Here is a 15,079-nt window from a genome sequence, read left to right as displayed (position 1 = left end):
AGAACGGGCTATTAGCATAAGGGGCGTGGTGATGCGGGTTTAGGGGGCGTGGCGTGGCCCGGCGAGGGGCGGGGCTCCGAGGGTATATCAGGCGGCGCGGCGGCGGCAGCGGGGAGTCGCGGGTTCGAGTCCCGGAGCGGGTAGATCGGAGCGACACCGGGAGGAGGGTGGGGGGGGGGTGACACCGGGGGGGGGGGCGACACCGGGATCAGCGGGGGGGGGGGCCCGGGGGTGGGGGGGCATCGCCCCAGAAGCCCCCCACATGGCTCGGGATAAGGAGAAGCGGAGCTGCGGGCAGAGGTTGGCCGAGTGGCGGGCCTTCGTGTGGGACCCCCGGAGCCGCCAGTTCCTGGGCAGGACGGGCACCAGTTGGGGTAAGTCTTGGGGGGGGGGCGGTACTGGGGACACCCCCCCACCCCCCCCCAGACATTGCATAGGGACCCCCGCAACTGAGGCTGCTGTTGGAAGTCGCAAAGCACCCCCATATATGGGTGCACTTGGGGGACCCCCCCCCAATAGCGTGTAACTGAGGGTCGTCCCCCCCCATAGAGGTGCAATTGGGGGGGGGGGCATTGGGATCCCCCCCATAGAGGGGTGAAGGGGAGGGGTTGCACGGGGAGCCCCCCCATATGGGGTGCAGTGGAGTTGGGGGGCTGTATAAGGACCCCCCCCATATGGGCGCAATAGGGTTGCATAGGGACCCCCACCCCCCCAATACGGATGGAATTTGGGGGGGGGGCTTATATAGGACCCCCCAAATTGGGTGCGGTGTGATGGGGTTGCATCATGCCCCCCCCCGCCATATATATAAAATTGGGGGGGGGGTCATACGGACCCCCCCCGTTTGGGTGCGGTGGGTTGCATAGGGACCCCCCCTCCCCGTATGGATGCAATTGGGGGGGGTCTGCATAGAGACCCCCCCTCAAAAAGGGGGTTTACTTAAAGCCCCCCCGATATGGGTGCAACTTGGGGGGGTGCTGCATAGGGACCCCCCTATGGGTTGCAAGTGGGGACCCCCCCCCACTTTTAAGGCTTGTTTGGGGGGGTGATTTACACAGGACCCCCCCATATGGGTGCGATGGGAGGGGGGGTGCATAGAGAGCCCCCCCCCTTTTTGGGGTGCAACTGGGGGGCTCCAGCCCCCCTCAAATGAGGCTGCAATGGAGTGGGGGGGGGCAGTTTGGGGGGTCCTAAGGGGGGGCGGTTTGGGGGTGGGGGGGTGGGTTGTGGGGCCCCCCCCCCCCCCCCATCTGTCGCGCTGTGGCGGCAAAAGTAGGTCACGGTCGGGGTTGGGGGATGGGAGAGACGGGGGGGACCCCCCCGGGGGGGGGAGGGATGAGCAGATGGACCCCCCCCCATGCCCATGGACCCCCCCCCCAATTTACAGACAGACAGATGGGGACCCCATGGCCCGGGGACCGGCCCCCCCCCCCCCCAGGGACAGATGGCTCGCCAGGGATTTGGGGGGGGCTCAGGGGGATTTAGGGGTTGGAGGGGGGATTTGGGGGGGTCCGGGGGCATTTAGAGGGCGGGGGGGGGCATTTGAGGGGGTCAGGAGGGGATTTGGGGGGGATTTGGGGGTGTCTGGAAGGTTTTTTGGGGGGGCGGTCCAGGAGTGGGTTTGATTGGGGGGGGGGATAAAGGGGATTTTGGGGGGCTGGTGCTGGGGGTGGGTTTGGGGGGGTCCAGGGGAGGATTTGGGGGGGCTCAGGGCTGGTTTGGAAGGTATTTTGGGGGGGGCTCAGTGCGGTTTGGGGGGGGGGGCGTGAAGCTGGTGGGGGGCGATTTGGGGGTGTTTGTGCTTCTGGGGGTGAATTTTGGGGGGTTATTTGATGTTATTGGGGTGATTCCGTGGAGATTTGGGGGGGCTCGGAGCACATTTGGGGGGGTCTGTGATGTCATCGGGGCACTTCTGGGGGGTCTTTAGGGTCCGGGAGGGTGGTTTTGGGGCTATTTCAAGTGTTTTGGGTAATTTTGGGGGTATTTGGGGAGTCTTTGGGGCAATTTTGGGGGGTATTTAATGAAATTGGAGCATTTTTGGGGGGTATTTGGGGCACTGGTGGCATTTTTGGGGGGTATTTTGAGGGTTCAGGTCAGTTTTGGGGGTATTTGAGGTGTTTGGGGCATTTTTTCAGGGTATTTGACGTCATTGGGGCAATTTTGGGGGTATTTGGGGGGTCTTTGGGGCAATTTGGGGGGTATTTAATGACATCAGAGCAGTTTGGGGGGGCATTTGGGGCTCTGGTGGCAGTTTGGGGGGGCATTTTGAGGGGTTCAGGTCAGTTTTGGGGGTATTTGAGGTGTTTGAGGCAATTTTTCAGGGTATTTGATGTCATCGGGGCAATTTTGGGGGTATCTGGGGCACTTTTGGGGGTATTTAATGTCATTGGAGCAGTTTTGGGGGCATTTGGGGCTCTGATGGCAGTTTTGGGGGGCATTTTGAGGGGTTCAGGTCAGTTTTGGGGGTATTTGAGATGATCTGGGCAATTTTTCAGGGTATTTGATGTCATTGGGGCAATTTTGGGGGTATTTGGGGGGTCTTTGGGGCAATTTGGGGGGTATTTAATGACATCGGAGCAGTTTTGGGGGCATTTGGGGCTCTGGTGGCAGTTTTGGGGGTCATTTTGGGGGTTCAGGTCAGTTTTGGGTGTATTTGAGATGATCTGGGCAATTTTTCAGGGTATTTGATGTCATCGGGGCAATTTTGGGGGTATCTGGGGGGTCTTTGGGGCAATTTGGGGGGTATTTAATGACATCAGAGCAGTTTTGGGGAGCATTTGGGGCTCTGGTGGCAGTTTTTGGGGGGCATTTTGAGGGGTTCCCATCATTTTTTGGGGTTATTTGATGCGATTGAGGCCGTTTTGGGTGGTCTCTAAGGCTTCGGGGCAGGTTTTGGGGGTATTTGATGTAATCGGGGCAGTTTTGGGGGGTTATTTGTGTCGGGGGGGCAACTGGGGGGGGATTTACCCCCCATTTTACCCCCCCCCAGGTCAGACTCTGCTCTATTAAAGGGGTCTTTTTGGGGGGATACAGACAATTTTGGGGGGTTTTACCCCCAGAGGGGGCATTTTGGGGGGGGTCTTTGCCCCTGGGGGGGGATTTACCCCCGGGGGGGCAGTTGGGGGGGGTATTTACCCCCCATTTCCCCCCCCCAGGCCTGATCCTGCTCTTCTACCTGGTGTTCTATGGGTTCCTGGCCGGGCTCTTCGCTCTCACCATGTGGGTGATGCTGCAGAGCGTCGACCCCCACGTCCCCAAGTACCAGGACCGCCTCGCCACCCCCGGTGCGCACGAGGGCTCGCACGAGGGTTTGCACGAGGGCTCGCACGGCGGGGGGGGGGCCCCTCGCACGAGGGAATTGGGTGAGGGGTCCCCCGGGCGAGGGGTGGTGGGGGTGTGATGGGTGGCCTTGTCACCCACGGAGCGTGCTGGGCCTCGCACGAGGGGTTTGCACGAGGGGTTTGCACGAGGGGTTTGCACGAGGGGCGGGGGCACGACGGGCAGCCTCGTCTCGCTGGGCCTCGCACGAGGGGTCCCTTGCACGAGGGGTCCCTTGCACGAGGGGTCCCTCGCACGAGGGCTCGCGGGGGGGGGGTGGGGGGGCCCTTTGCCCGCTCCTCGTGCGAGGCCCCCGTGCGAGCGGCGCGTCCCCGTGCGCAGGGATGATGATCCGCCCGCGCGCCGAGGGGCTGGACGTCACCTTCAACGTCACCCAGAGCCAGACCTGGCGTCACTACGTCCGCGCCCTCCACCAGTTCCTGGAGCGTGAGTGGGCTGGGAGGGCACTGGGGCAGACTGGGAGGGCACTGGGAGAGGACTGGGGCAAACTGGGAGGGGACTGGGAGGGGAGCTGAGGGTGTTGGGACAGACGGAGTGGGTGCTGGAATGGACTGGGAGGCCCCTAGTCCCTACTGGGAGGCTCCTAGTCCAGACTGGGATGCTCTGGGAGGCTCCTAGTCCAGACTGGGATGCTCTGGGAGGCCCCTAGTCCCTACTGGGAGGCCCCTAGTCCATACTGGGATCCTCTGGGAGGCCCCTAATCCATACTGGGATGCCCTAGTCCATACTGGGATGCTCTGGGAGGCCCCTAGTCCATACTGGGATGCTCTGGGAGGCCCCGGGAGGTCCCTAGTCCATACTGGGAGGTCCCTAGTCCATACTGGGATGCCCTGGGAGGCCCCTAGTCCCTACTGGGATGCCCTAGTCCATACTGGGATGCTCTGTGAGGCCCCTAGTCCATACTGGGATGCTCTGGGAGGCCCCGGGAGGTCCCTACTGGGAGGCCCTGGGAGGTCCCTACTGGGAGGCCCCAGGAGGCCCCTAGTCCCTACTGGGAGGCCCCTAGTCCCTACTGGGAGGCCCCTAGTCCCTACTGGGAGGCCCCTAGTCCCTACTGGGAGGCCCTGGGAGGCCCCTAGCCCCTACTGGGAGGGCCCTTGGCGCTCCGGGAGGCAGCGGGCGGGCTGTTAGTCCTCGCCGGGGGGCGGTGGGGGGCCCCAGTGGGTACTGGGGGGCGCCGGTGGCGGTGCCGATGCGAGCGGGGGTGCTGGGCGCAGCGTACAACGACAGCGTCCAGGCCGCCCGCAACGCCGCCTGCCCCCCCGGGCGCTACAACGAGCAGCCGGACGACAGCGTCCCCAACTACCCCAAGCGCGCCTGTCGCTTCAACCGCTCCCTGCTGGGACCCTGCGCCGGGCTGGCGCCCGCTGACGACTACGGCTACGGCGCCGGCCAGCCCTGCGTCCTCCTCAAGGTCAACCGGGTGAGCTGGGGGGCGCTGGGAGGGTGCTGGGGGGCACTGGGAGAGGGGTTATGGCTGTACATTGCAGTTAATGGTATGTTGAAGGGCACTGGGGGGCACTGGGGGGCACTGGGAGGGCACTGGGAGGCACTGGGAGAGGGGTTATGGCCATGCATTGCAGTTAATGGTATGTTGAATGGTGCTGGAGGGCGCTGGGGGGCACTGGGAGGGTGCTGGGGGGCACTGGGAGAGGGGTTATGGCCATGCATTGCAGTTAATGGTATGTTGAATGGCGCTGGGAGGCACTGGGAGGGCGCTGGGAGAGGGGTTATGGCTGTGCATTGCAGTTAATGGTATGTTGAATGGCGCTGGGAGGGCGCTGGGAGAGGGGTTATGGCCATGCATTGCAGTTAATGGTATGTTGAATGGCGCTGGGGGGCGCTGGGAGGCACTGGGGGGCACTGGGAGAGGGGTTATGGCTGTGCATTGCAGTTAATGGTATGTTGAATGGCGCTGGGAGGCACTGGGAGGGCGCTGGGAGAGGGGTTATGGCCATGCATTGCAGTTAATGGTATGTTGAATGGCGCTGGGAGGCACTGGGGGGCACTGGGAGAGGGGTTATGGCCATGCATTGCAGTTAATGGTATGTTGAATGGCGCTGGGGGGCGCTGGGAGGCACTGGGGGGCACTGGGAGAGGGGTTATGGCTGTGCATTGCAGTTAATGGTATGTTGAATGGCGCTGGGGGCGCTGGGAGGCACTGGGAGAGGGGTTATGGCCATGCATTGCAGTTAATGGTATGTTGAATGGCGCTGGGGGGCGCTGGGAGGCACTGGGGGGCACTGGGAGAGGGGTTATGGCCATGCATTGCAGTTAATGGTATGTTGAATGGCACTGGGAGGGCGCTGGGGGGCACTGGGAGGGCACTAGGAGGGCACTGGGGGGCACTGGGAGAGGGGTTATGGCTGTGCATTGCAGTTAATGGTATGTTGAATGGCGCTGGGGGGCGCTGGGAGGGTGCTGGGGGGCACTGGGAGAGGGGTTATGGCTGTGCATTGCAGTTAATGGTGTGTTGAATGGCACTGGGAGGGCGCTGGGGGGCACTGGGAGGGCACTAGGAGGGCACTGGGGGGCACTGGGAGAGGGGTTATGGCCGTGCATTGCAGTTAATGGTATGTTGAATGGCACTGGGGGGCACTGGGAGAGGGGTTATGGCCATGCATTGCAGTTAATGGTATGTTGGGGGGCACTGGGAGGGCACTGGGGGGCACTGGGAGAGGGGTTATGGCTGTGCATTGCAGTTAATGGTATGTTGAATGGCGCTGGGAGGCACTGGGGGGGCACTGGGAGAGGGGTTATGGCTGTGCATTGCAGTTAATGGTATGTTGAATGGCACTGGGAGGGCGCTGGGGGACACTGGGGGGCACTGGGAGAGGGGTTATGGCTGTGCATTGCAGTTAATGGTATGTTGAATGGCGCTGGGGGGCGCTGGGAGGGCGCTGGGGGGCACTGGGAGAGGGGTTATGGCGTGCATTGCAATTAATGGTATGTTGAATGGCGCTGGGGGGCACTGGGAGGGTGCTGGGGGTCACTGGGAGAGGGGTTATGGCTGTGCATTGCAGTTAATGGTATGTTGAATGGCACTGGGAGGGCGCTGGGGGACACTGGGGGGCACTGGGAGAGGGGTTATGGCTGTGCATTGCAGTTAATGGTATGTTGAATGGCACTGGGAGGGCGCTGGGGGACACTGGGGGGCACTGGGAGAGGGGTTATGGCTGTGCATTGCAGTTAATGGTATGTTGAATGGCGCTGGGAGGCACTGGGGGGGCACTGGGAGAGGGGTTATGGCTGTGCATTGCAGTTAATGGTGTGTTGAATGGCACTGGGAGGGCGCTGGGGGACACTGGGGGGCACTGGGAGAGGGGTTATGGCTGTGCATTGCAGTTAATAGTGTGTTGAATGGCACTGGGAGGGCGCTGGGGGGCACTGGGGAGCACTGGGAGGGCACTGGGAGGCACTGGGGGAGGGGTTATGTCTGTGCATTGCAGTTAATGGTATGTTGAATGGCGCTGGGGGGCACTGGGAGGGTGCTGGGGGCGCTGGGAGAGGGGTTATGGCCGTGCATTGCAGTTAATGGTATGTTGAATGGCACTGGGAGGGCGCTGGGGGGCACTGGGAGAGGGGTTATGGCTGTGCATTGCAGTTAATGGTATGTTGGAGGGCACTGGGGGGCACTGGGAGGGGGTGGGAGGCCCTGGGGGGGGGCACTGGGATGGACTGGGGATACTGGGAGCACCGGGGCGTTGCTCATGGCAGTGCCATGCTTTGCCCTGGCCCGTGCTGGGGCCGTGCTGGGGCCGTGCTGGGGCCGTGCTGGGGCCATGCTGGTCCATGCTGGGCCGTGCTGGGCCGTGCTGGGCCGTGCTGGGCCGTGCTGGGGGCACTGGGAGCCCCCGTTAACCCTCCCCCTCCCACAGGTCATCAACTTCTTCCCGGGGAGGAACAAGAGCATCAACGTGGTCTGTGCGGCAAAGGTGACCCCCAGTGTCCCCCCAGTGTCCCCCCAGTGTCCCCCCCAGTGTCCTTGTGTGTCACTTCCAGTGTCCCCATGTGTCCCCCCACGTCCAGTGTCACCCCCAGTGTCACCTTGTGTCCCCCACGTCCCCCCACGTGTCACCCCCAGTGTTCCCCCAGTGTCCCCGAGTGTCACCCCCAGTCTCCCCCACGTCCCCAAGTGTCACCTCGTGTCCCCCACGTCCCCCCACGTGTCACCCCCATATCACCCCCAGTGTCACCCCATGTCCTCCTGTCACCCCCAGTGTTCCCCCAGTGTCCCCATGTCCCCCCGAGTGTCACCCCCAGTGTCCCCGAGTGTCCCCCATGTCCCCTGTCCCCCCGAGTGTCACCCCTGTGTCCCCAAGTGTCACCCCATGTCCCCCCATGTCCCCCCACGTGTCACCCCCGTGTCCCCGACTGTCACCCCCAGTGTCCCCGAGTGTCCCCCATGTCCCCTGTCACCCCCTGTCTGCCCCACGTCCCCAAGTGTCACCTCGTGTCCCCCCATGTCCCCTGTCACCCCAGTGTCCCCAAGTGTCCCCCATGTCCCCCCATGTCCCCCACGTCCCCCCTCACTCTCTCTTGTCTCTCCCCAGCGACCCCGGGCCAAGGGCGTCCCGGTAAGGGGGGTTCCCCCCTCGTAGCACCCCCAAAATCTGCTAGTTTCACCCCAAAATCCTGCTGGGTGCCCCAAAATCTGCTAGTTTCACCCTGAAATCCCGCTGGGTGCCTCAAAATCTGCTAGTTTCACCCTGAAATCCCGCTGGGTGCCCCAAAATCTGCTAGTTTCACCCCAAAATCCCGCTGGGTGCCCCAAGATTGGTTAGATTTACCCCAAAATCCCGCTGGGTTCCCTAAAATCTGCTAGTTGCACCCTAAAATCCTTCTAGGTGCCCCAAAATCTGCTGGATTCACCCAAAAATCCTGCTGGGTGCCCCCAAATCTGCTAGCTTCACCCCAAATTTCTACAAGCTTTGCCCACAAATAGCCTAGTTTCACCCCAAATTCCTGCTGGGTTCCCTAAAAACTGCTAGTTGCACCCTAAAATCCTTCTAGGTGCCCCAAAATGTACTAGATTCATCCCAAAATCCTGCTGGGTTTCCCAAAATTCGCTGGTTTCATCCAAAATATCTTGCTGGTTCCCCAAAATGGCCTAGTTTCACCCCAAAATCCTGCAGGGTGCCCTAAAATCTGCTAGTTTTACCCTAAAATCCTTCTAGGTGTCCCAAAATGTGCTGTTTTCACCCCAAAATCCTGCTGGGTGTCCCTAAATCTGCCGGTTTCACCCCAAATTTCTGCTGCTTTTACCCCAAAATAGCCTAGTTTCACCCCCAAAATACCACTGGATATCCCAATATCTGCTAGTTTCACCCTAAAATCCTACTAGCTGTCCCAAAATAGACTAAATTCACCCCAAAATCCTGCTGGGTGACCCAAAATCTGCTAGCTTCACCCCAATTTCTGCTGGTTTTACCCCAAAATAGCCTTGTTTCACCCCAAAATCCGCTGAATTCCCCCCAAAATCCCACTGGGTACCCCCAAAATATGCTGCTTTCACCCCAAAATCCCACTGGATGCCCTAAAATCTGCTAGTTTCACCCCGAAATCCTAATAGGAGTCCCAAAATAGGCTCTTTTCACCCCAAATCCTGCTGGGTACCCTAAAATGTGCTGGTTTCACCCCAAAATCCTGCTGGGTGTCCCTAAATCTGCTAGATTCACCCCAATATCTGCTGGTTTTACCCCCAAATCTGCTACTTTCACCCCAAAACCTGTTGAATTCACCCCAAAATCACGCAACACTGCCCCAAAACCTCCTAGTTTCACCCCAAACCTTACTCGATGGCCCAAAATGTGCTGGTTTCACCCCAAAATGTGCTGGTTTCACCCCCAAAATCCCACTGGGTGTCCCCAAATAGCCTCGTTCCACCCCAAAACCTGCTGGATTCACCCCAAAACCCTGCTCTGTGTCACCCCCCCCCCGTCATGTCCCCCTGCCATGTTGGGGACGTGTCCCCAGTGCCCCCCCATGTTCCCAGTGACCCCCCCAGCGCCCCCCCAATGCCCCCAGTGCCCCCCCCAGTGCCCCCAGTATCCCCTTCTATGTGCCCCCCCCACCACCTCTTGTCCCCTTGTCCCCACTGTCCCCATCCCACCTCCCCCGCGCCCCCCCTTGTCCCCCCCGCGCCCCCCCTTGTCCCCCCCGCGCCCCCCCTTGTCCCCCCACCCCCCCCCCCGTCCCGTTGACGCTCTCTCTCTTCCCGCCGCGGGGTGCAGGGACAGACGGCCGCCAGCGTAAGGGGCCAAACTGGGAGCACTGGGAGGCGAGGGGGGGGTGGGGGGGGTCCCAGGCGGGGTTTGGGGGGGCACCAGTGGGGGGTTTGGGGGAATTTTGGGGGGGGGCGGGGGTGTCTCTGTGCTTGTATTTTGGGGGGTGTCTTGGGGGGGGGGTGGATATTGGGGAGGGGGTGAGGTCTTGGGGTCCCCGGGGGATCTTTGGGGGGGGGGGTGGTCCTGAAGGGGTGTCTGGGGAGGGGGAGTTCCAGGGGTGGGGGGTATTTAAGGGGAGGGGGGGGGTGTATTTAAGGGGGGGGTAAGAGGGAATATTTGGGGGGCTTTTTAAGGGAGGGTCTGGGGGTGGGTGGTATTTAAGGGGGGGGGGATCCTTGGGGGGTATATGGGGGGGCCCTGGGGGGTATATGGGGGGGCCCTGGGGGGATATTTGGGGGGTCCCGGGGGGGGTGTCTGCAGAGGGAGTTCTTGGGGGGGGGGGGGGTATGTAAGGGGGTATTTGGGGGGGGTGGTAGGTGGGAGTGTCTGTGTCGTGTGTGTCCCCCCCCCAAACTGGGCAGGTGGGGACATCCTTGTGCCCCCCCCCCACAGCGGGAGGAGGACGCCGCCCTCCTGGGCCCCCTCCAGCTCTTCCCCCCCAACGGCACCATCGACCTCATGTATTTCCCCTACTACGGCAAGAGAGTCCACGTGAGCCGGACCCCTGGGTCCCCCCGGGGTGGGGTGGGGGGGTCCCCTGGGGTGGGGGGTCCCAGATGCCCTGGGAGGGGGGTTGGGAGCCCCCAAACGCCATGGTTCTGGCGGGGGGGGGGTGGTGGTGGTGGTAATTGTGGTCCCTTATATCCCCTTGGGGACCCTTAAGTGGGGTGGGGGAATGCCATGGGGTGGGTGGGGGCACCCCTAGAATGGGAGAATGGGGGTGGGGGTTGCCTGGGTGCACGGGAAGGGGGGGTGGGGTTTGGGCGACACCCCGACGCCTGGGGTCCCTTCGCCGCAGGTGAACTACACGCAGCCGGTGGTGGCGGTCCAGTTCGCCAACGCCACGGCCAACGTCGAGCACCACATCGAGTGCCGGCTCAACGCCGCCGGCCTCCGCACCGACGACGAGCGCGACAAGTTCGCCGGCCGCGTCGCCTTCCGCCTCCGTATCAATCGCGACTGACAACCCCCCATCCCCTCCCCCAAACCCCCTTCCCCACCCATAGCCCGCCCCAACATCCTCGCGCCGCCTCCCCCCCTTGAGTCGGGTCTAATCCCCCTCCTTCCACCCTTCCAGATGCTCCTAATATAAGAATAATAAATGTACATAGATATTTTTTATATTATATATATATTAAACGATGCAGTAGGGCCCTGGCTTCTCCCCTCCCTCCCCTCCCGCCCCCAAATACCCACGTTTTTGCCCCAAAAGTTGCCTGTCCTTTGCTTAGGAATGCCGATTCAGGGCTTGCTTTGGTGGCGGCCAAGTGGGGTTTGGGGTTTGTTTTTTTTGTCTTTTTAGGTGTCTTTTGGGGTTTTGTAGGTAGGTCGGGTGATGTAGGGGAAGGGCAAGATGGCCGCTGGGCCGCCTGTCGAGATGGTCACTGTTGGTTGAGTGGATAAGGAACAAGATGGCTGCCCTGCACTAGGGTGGCTGTTGTTGAGCGGTGGTTGAGGTCAAGATGGCTGCCATTGGTTGTCTAGATAGTGAGCAAGATGGCCGCTGCTGGTTGTATGGCTAAGGAGCAAGATGGCTGCCACACTACGTGACAGCGTGGCTGTTGTCGAGCGGTGGTTGAGGTCAAGATGGCTGCCAGGGTGACTGCTGTTGGTTGTATAGGTCGAGAGCAAGATGGCTGCCACGCTATGTGGCAGGGCGGCTGCTGTTGGGCATTGGTGCGGCATAAGATGGCTGCCAGCCTTCCAAGATGGCTGGCATCGGTTGTAGAGGTCAAGGACAAGATGGCTGCTGTGCTGATTGGTATTGTAAAGGCTGCCTTTGGTTCTGTAGGCGTCATGGTGGTGGGACCAAGATGGCCACCAGCCTGCCAAGATGGCTGCCGTTGGTAGTGTAGATCAAGCGCAAGATGGCCGCCATTCTATGGAACATGGCAGCCATTGTTGTGCATTGGTTGAGATCAAGATGGCTGCCATTGGTTGTGTAGATCGAGAGCAAGATGGCCGCCGTCCTGGGCATCATGATGGTTGCTGTTGTGTGTCATTTGGAATCAAGATGGCCGCCAGCTTGCCAAGATGGCTGCCATTGGCTGTGTAACTCAAGGGCAAGATGGCCGCCAGACTAGGCGATGTGGTGGCTGCTGCTGTCACTTGGGATCAAGATGGCTGCCGCTGCCTGTGCAGATGATGGCCAAGATGGCCGCCAATGCGGTGGCAGAGCAAGGCCGCCATTGGCTGAGCCAACCAATATGGCCGCCGTTGTGTAACTGAAGGCCAAGATGGCCGCCCACGCGGCGGCAGAGCAAGGCCGCCATTGGCTGAGCCAACCAATATGGCCGCCGTTGTGTAACTGAAGGCCAAGATGGCCGCCCACGCGCAGCAGAGCAAGGCCGCCATTGGCTGAGCCAACCAAGATGGCCGCCCACGTGGCAGCAGAGCAAGGCCGCCATTGGCTGAGCCAACCAAGATGGCCGCCCACGCGGCGGCAGAGCAAGGCTGCCATTGGCTGAGCAGGCCAAGATGGCCGCCGTTGCCACGCCCACGGCCCAAGATGGCGGCTGTTGGCAGCCATTTTGGCTCCCTGTTGCTAATGAAGACCAGGCCCGGCAGCCATCTTGAATTCTGCCGTTGCCGTGGCAACTTGGTCCGCCATCTTGGATCCTATTGCCTGTAAAAGGGGCCGGCGGCCATCTTGGTCCGCCATCTTGGATCCTATTGCCTGTAGAAGGGGCCGGTGGCAACTTGGTCCGCCATCTTGGATCCTATTGCCTGTAGAAGGGGCCAGTGGCAACTTGGTCCGCCATCTTGGATCCTATTGCCTGTAGAAGGGGCTGGTGGCCATCTTGGTCCGCCATCTTGGATCCTATTGCCTGTAAAAGGGGCCGGTGGCCATCTTGGTCCGCCATCTTGGATCCTATTGCCTGTAGAAGGGGCTGGCGGCCATCTTGGTCCGCCATCTTGGATCCTATTGCCTGTAGAAGGGGCCAGTGGCAACTTGGTCCGCCATCTTGGATCCTATTGCCTGTAAAAGGGGCCGGTGGCCATCTTGGTCCGCCATCTTGGATCCTATTGCCTGTAGAAGGGGCTGGCGGCCATCTTGGTCCGCCATCTTGGATCCTATTGCCTGTAGAAGGGGCCGGTGGCAACTTGGTCCTCCATCTTGGATCCTATTGCCTGTAGAAGGGGCCGGCGGCCATCTTGGTCCGCCATCTTGGATCCTATTGCCTGTAGAAGGGGCTGGTGGCCATCTTGGTCCGCCATCTTGAATCCTATTGCCTGTAGAAGGGGCTGGTGGCAACTTGGTCCGCCATCTTGAATCCTATTGCCTGTAAAAGGGGCCGGCGGCCATCTTGGATCCTATTGCCTGTAGAAGGGGCTGGCGGCCATCTTGGTCCGCCATCTTGAATCCTATTGCCTGTAGAAGGGGCCGGCGGCCATCTTGAATCCTATTGCCTGTAGAAGGGGCCGGCAGCCATCTTAGGCCCCCCTCTTACATTCCCTGGGCAGCCCAGAGCTGTGGTGGGGCCAGCAGCCATCTTGGCCCCTCCGTCCATGGCAGCCATTTTGCGCTGCCGTTCTAAGGGCGGCCATCTTGGTAGCCATCTTGAAGCCCTTCCCACTCCCCCTACTAACACACACCCCCCCCCCCCCCATGCTGCGCCTCACCCCAGCCCAGCAGGGTGACCCCCCCCTCCTCTTTTTTGGGCGGGAATTGAGTGGTTTTTGGGTCTATGGGAGGTGATAATTCGGGGTGGGGGTGGAGGAACGTCCCCTTGGTATTAAACCTTTGGTTTTTGGTGGAAATACCTGTTTTTGTGTTTTGTGTTTTTTTTAAATCTGCCTGTGTCCCTTCGGGGGGGGGTCCCTGGACGCCTGGGTCCGTCCCCTAGGGTGGCCCCGGATGCCTGGGTCCTCTTGGGGGGTGGTAATTAGGCCACGGGTGGGGGGTGGGGCTGCTAATGAGCCTGACGAGCTCGTTAGGGAGCAGATGCCAGGGCCGGGTGCCTGGATGCCTTGGCAGAAGGGACCCAGCTGGCCGAGCCCGGTGGCCTCATTCGTGATGCGGGACGGAGGTGGGCGGGGCCACGTTGCTGATGTCATTGGGGGGGGGGGGCGGGGGGGGGGAGAGACACCAAAATCCCCCCAATTTGCCCCAAATCCTTCCACTCCTCCCCCCACCTGACAGACCCCAATTAAGACACACCCTCCCCGAATTACGACCCCCCCATTAACACCCCACATCCCCCCGATTAAGAGCCCCCAATTAAATGCCCCAATTAAAAAGGCCACTAATTAATGCTCCCCCATAACTTCCCCAACGCCTCCATTAACAGCCCTTGCAATTAACGATGCCCCAATAGACCCCCCCCAATTAACAGCACCTAATTAACACCCCCCCATTAATACCCCGATTAAAATCCTGCAATAGGCCCCCCAATTAACAGCCCCCAATTAACCATCCCCCAATTAAGACCCCCTAATTGCGACCTAATTAATAGCCCTAATAGAGACCCCTCTAATTAACTGCCCCCAATTAACAGCCCCTAATAAAGATCCCCCAATTAACACCCTCAATTAACAGCCCCCCCAATTTACAGCCCCCCAATAAACACCACCAATTAACAGCCCCTAATTACCCCCCCCCAATTAAAAGAGACTAATTAAAAGCCCCCCAATTGCCATGTGGGAACACCATAGATGGTCCAAATAATCTCCCCAATAACCCCCCCCAATTAATTAATATCTCCCAATTAATTAACATTAACCCACCCCAAATTGCCCCCCCTCGAATCAACCACCCAGAGACACCCCATATTAACACCCCCCCCCGAATTAACCCCTATGGACACCCCAAATTAACGTTCCCCTGATTAAACCCCCTTAATTACCCCCCCAGACGCCCCAATCAACGCCCCCCCCCCCCCAGTGACCCACATCGCTGGGGTGGGGGTGGGGCAAATCCCCCCTGATCCCCCTAATCCTGGCCAGATGGTGCCCCCCACCCCCCCCCCCACATCGCCTAGGTCCCTTTTTTTCGGGGGGGGGGGTGCGGGGTGGGGTGTGGGGGTGGTCCCTGGGCCCCTGGCCCCCCCCCCCCCGCCCCATCCGGGTCCCCCCTGGCTGAGGTTCAAGGTCAAGTCAAGGGTACGGAGGAATTTTCCAGGCTGAGCCTTGGCAGGACCCAGGCTTGGGGGGGGGTGGGGGGGTGGGTGGGGGGAAGGGGGGGGCTTTGGGGGAACCCAGGCAGCCGGGGAGCCGCCACCCCCCACCCCTAAATCCCCCCCCCCCGAGGCCCCAAATGGGCCCATCCCAGACTGGGACACCCACCCCCCCCC

The 15,079-nt window shown here is 60.9% G+C and overlaps 1 protein-coding gene across 3 annotated transcripts; it reads left to right on the top strand.

Moving 5' to 3' along the window:
* Positions 1-232: 232 nt before the first annotated feature.
* ATP1B2 (ATPase Na+/K+ transporting subunit beta 2) lies at positions 233-13,545 on the top strand. 3 transcript variants are annotated; one of them, XR_010370446.1, is made up of 10 exons: positions 233-374; positions 3,156-3,284; positions 3,661-3,765; positions 4,557-4,762; positions 7,218-7,274; positions 7,893-7,916; positions 9,573-9,590; positions 10,179-10,277; positions 10,585-12,050; positions 12,133-13,545. XR_010370446.1 is itself a non-coding variant. In XM_064437620.1 (9 exons), exons 1-9 carry the CDS (start codon positions 263-265, stop codon positions 10,747-10,749), a joined length of 915 nt encoding a protein of 304 aa, XP_064293690.1. In that variant the 5' UTR covers positions 233-262; the 3' UTR covers positions 10,750-13,545. The 3 variants fall into 3 exon arrangements, 2 of the variants coding, with proteins under 2 accessions (XP_064293690.1, XP_064293691.1); XM_064437620.1 differs by having other exon boundaries at positions 10,585-13,545; XM_064437621.1 differs by lacking the exons at positions 7,893-7,916; positions 9,573-9,590 and having other exon boundaries at positions 10,585-13,545.
* Positions 13,546-15,079: the final 1,534 nt, after the last annotated feature.

This window comes from Phalacrocorax carbo, chromosome 34, assembly GCF_963921805.1.
Source record: "Phalacrocorax carbo chromosome 34, bPhaCar2.1, whole genome shotgun sequence".
In the NCBI taxonomy this organism is placed as follows: Eukaryota; Metazoa; Chordata; class Aves; order Suliformes; family Phalacrocoracidae; genus Phalacrocorax; species Phalacrocorax carbo.
The sequence above is the reverse complement of the archived record's forward strand: the minus strand, read 5'-3'. Positions and strand labels throughout refer to the sequence as shown.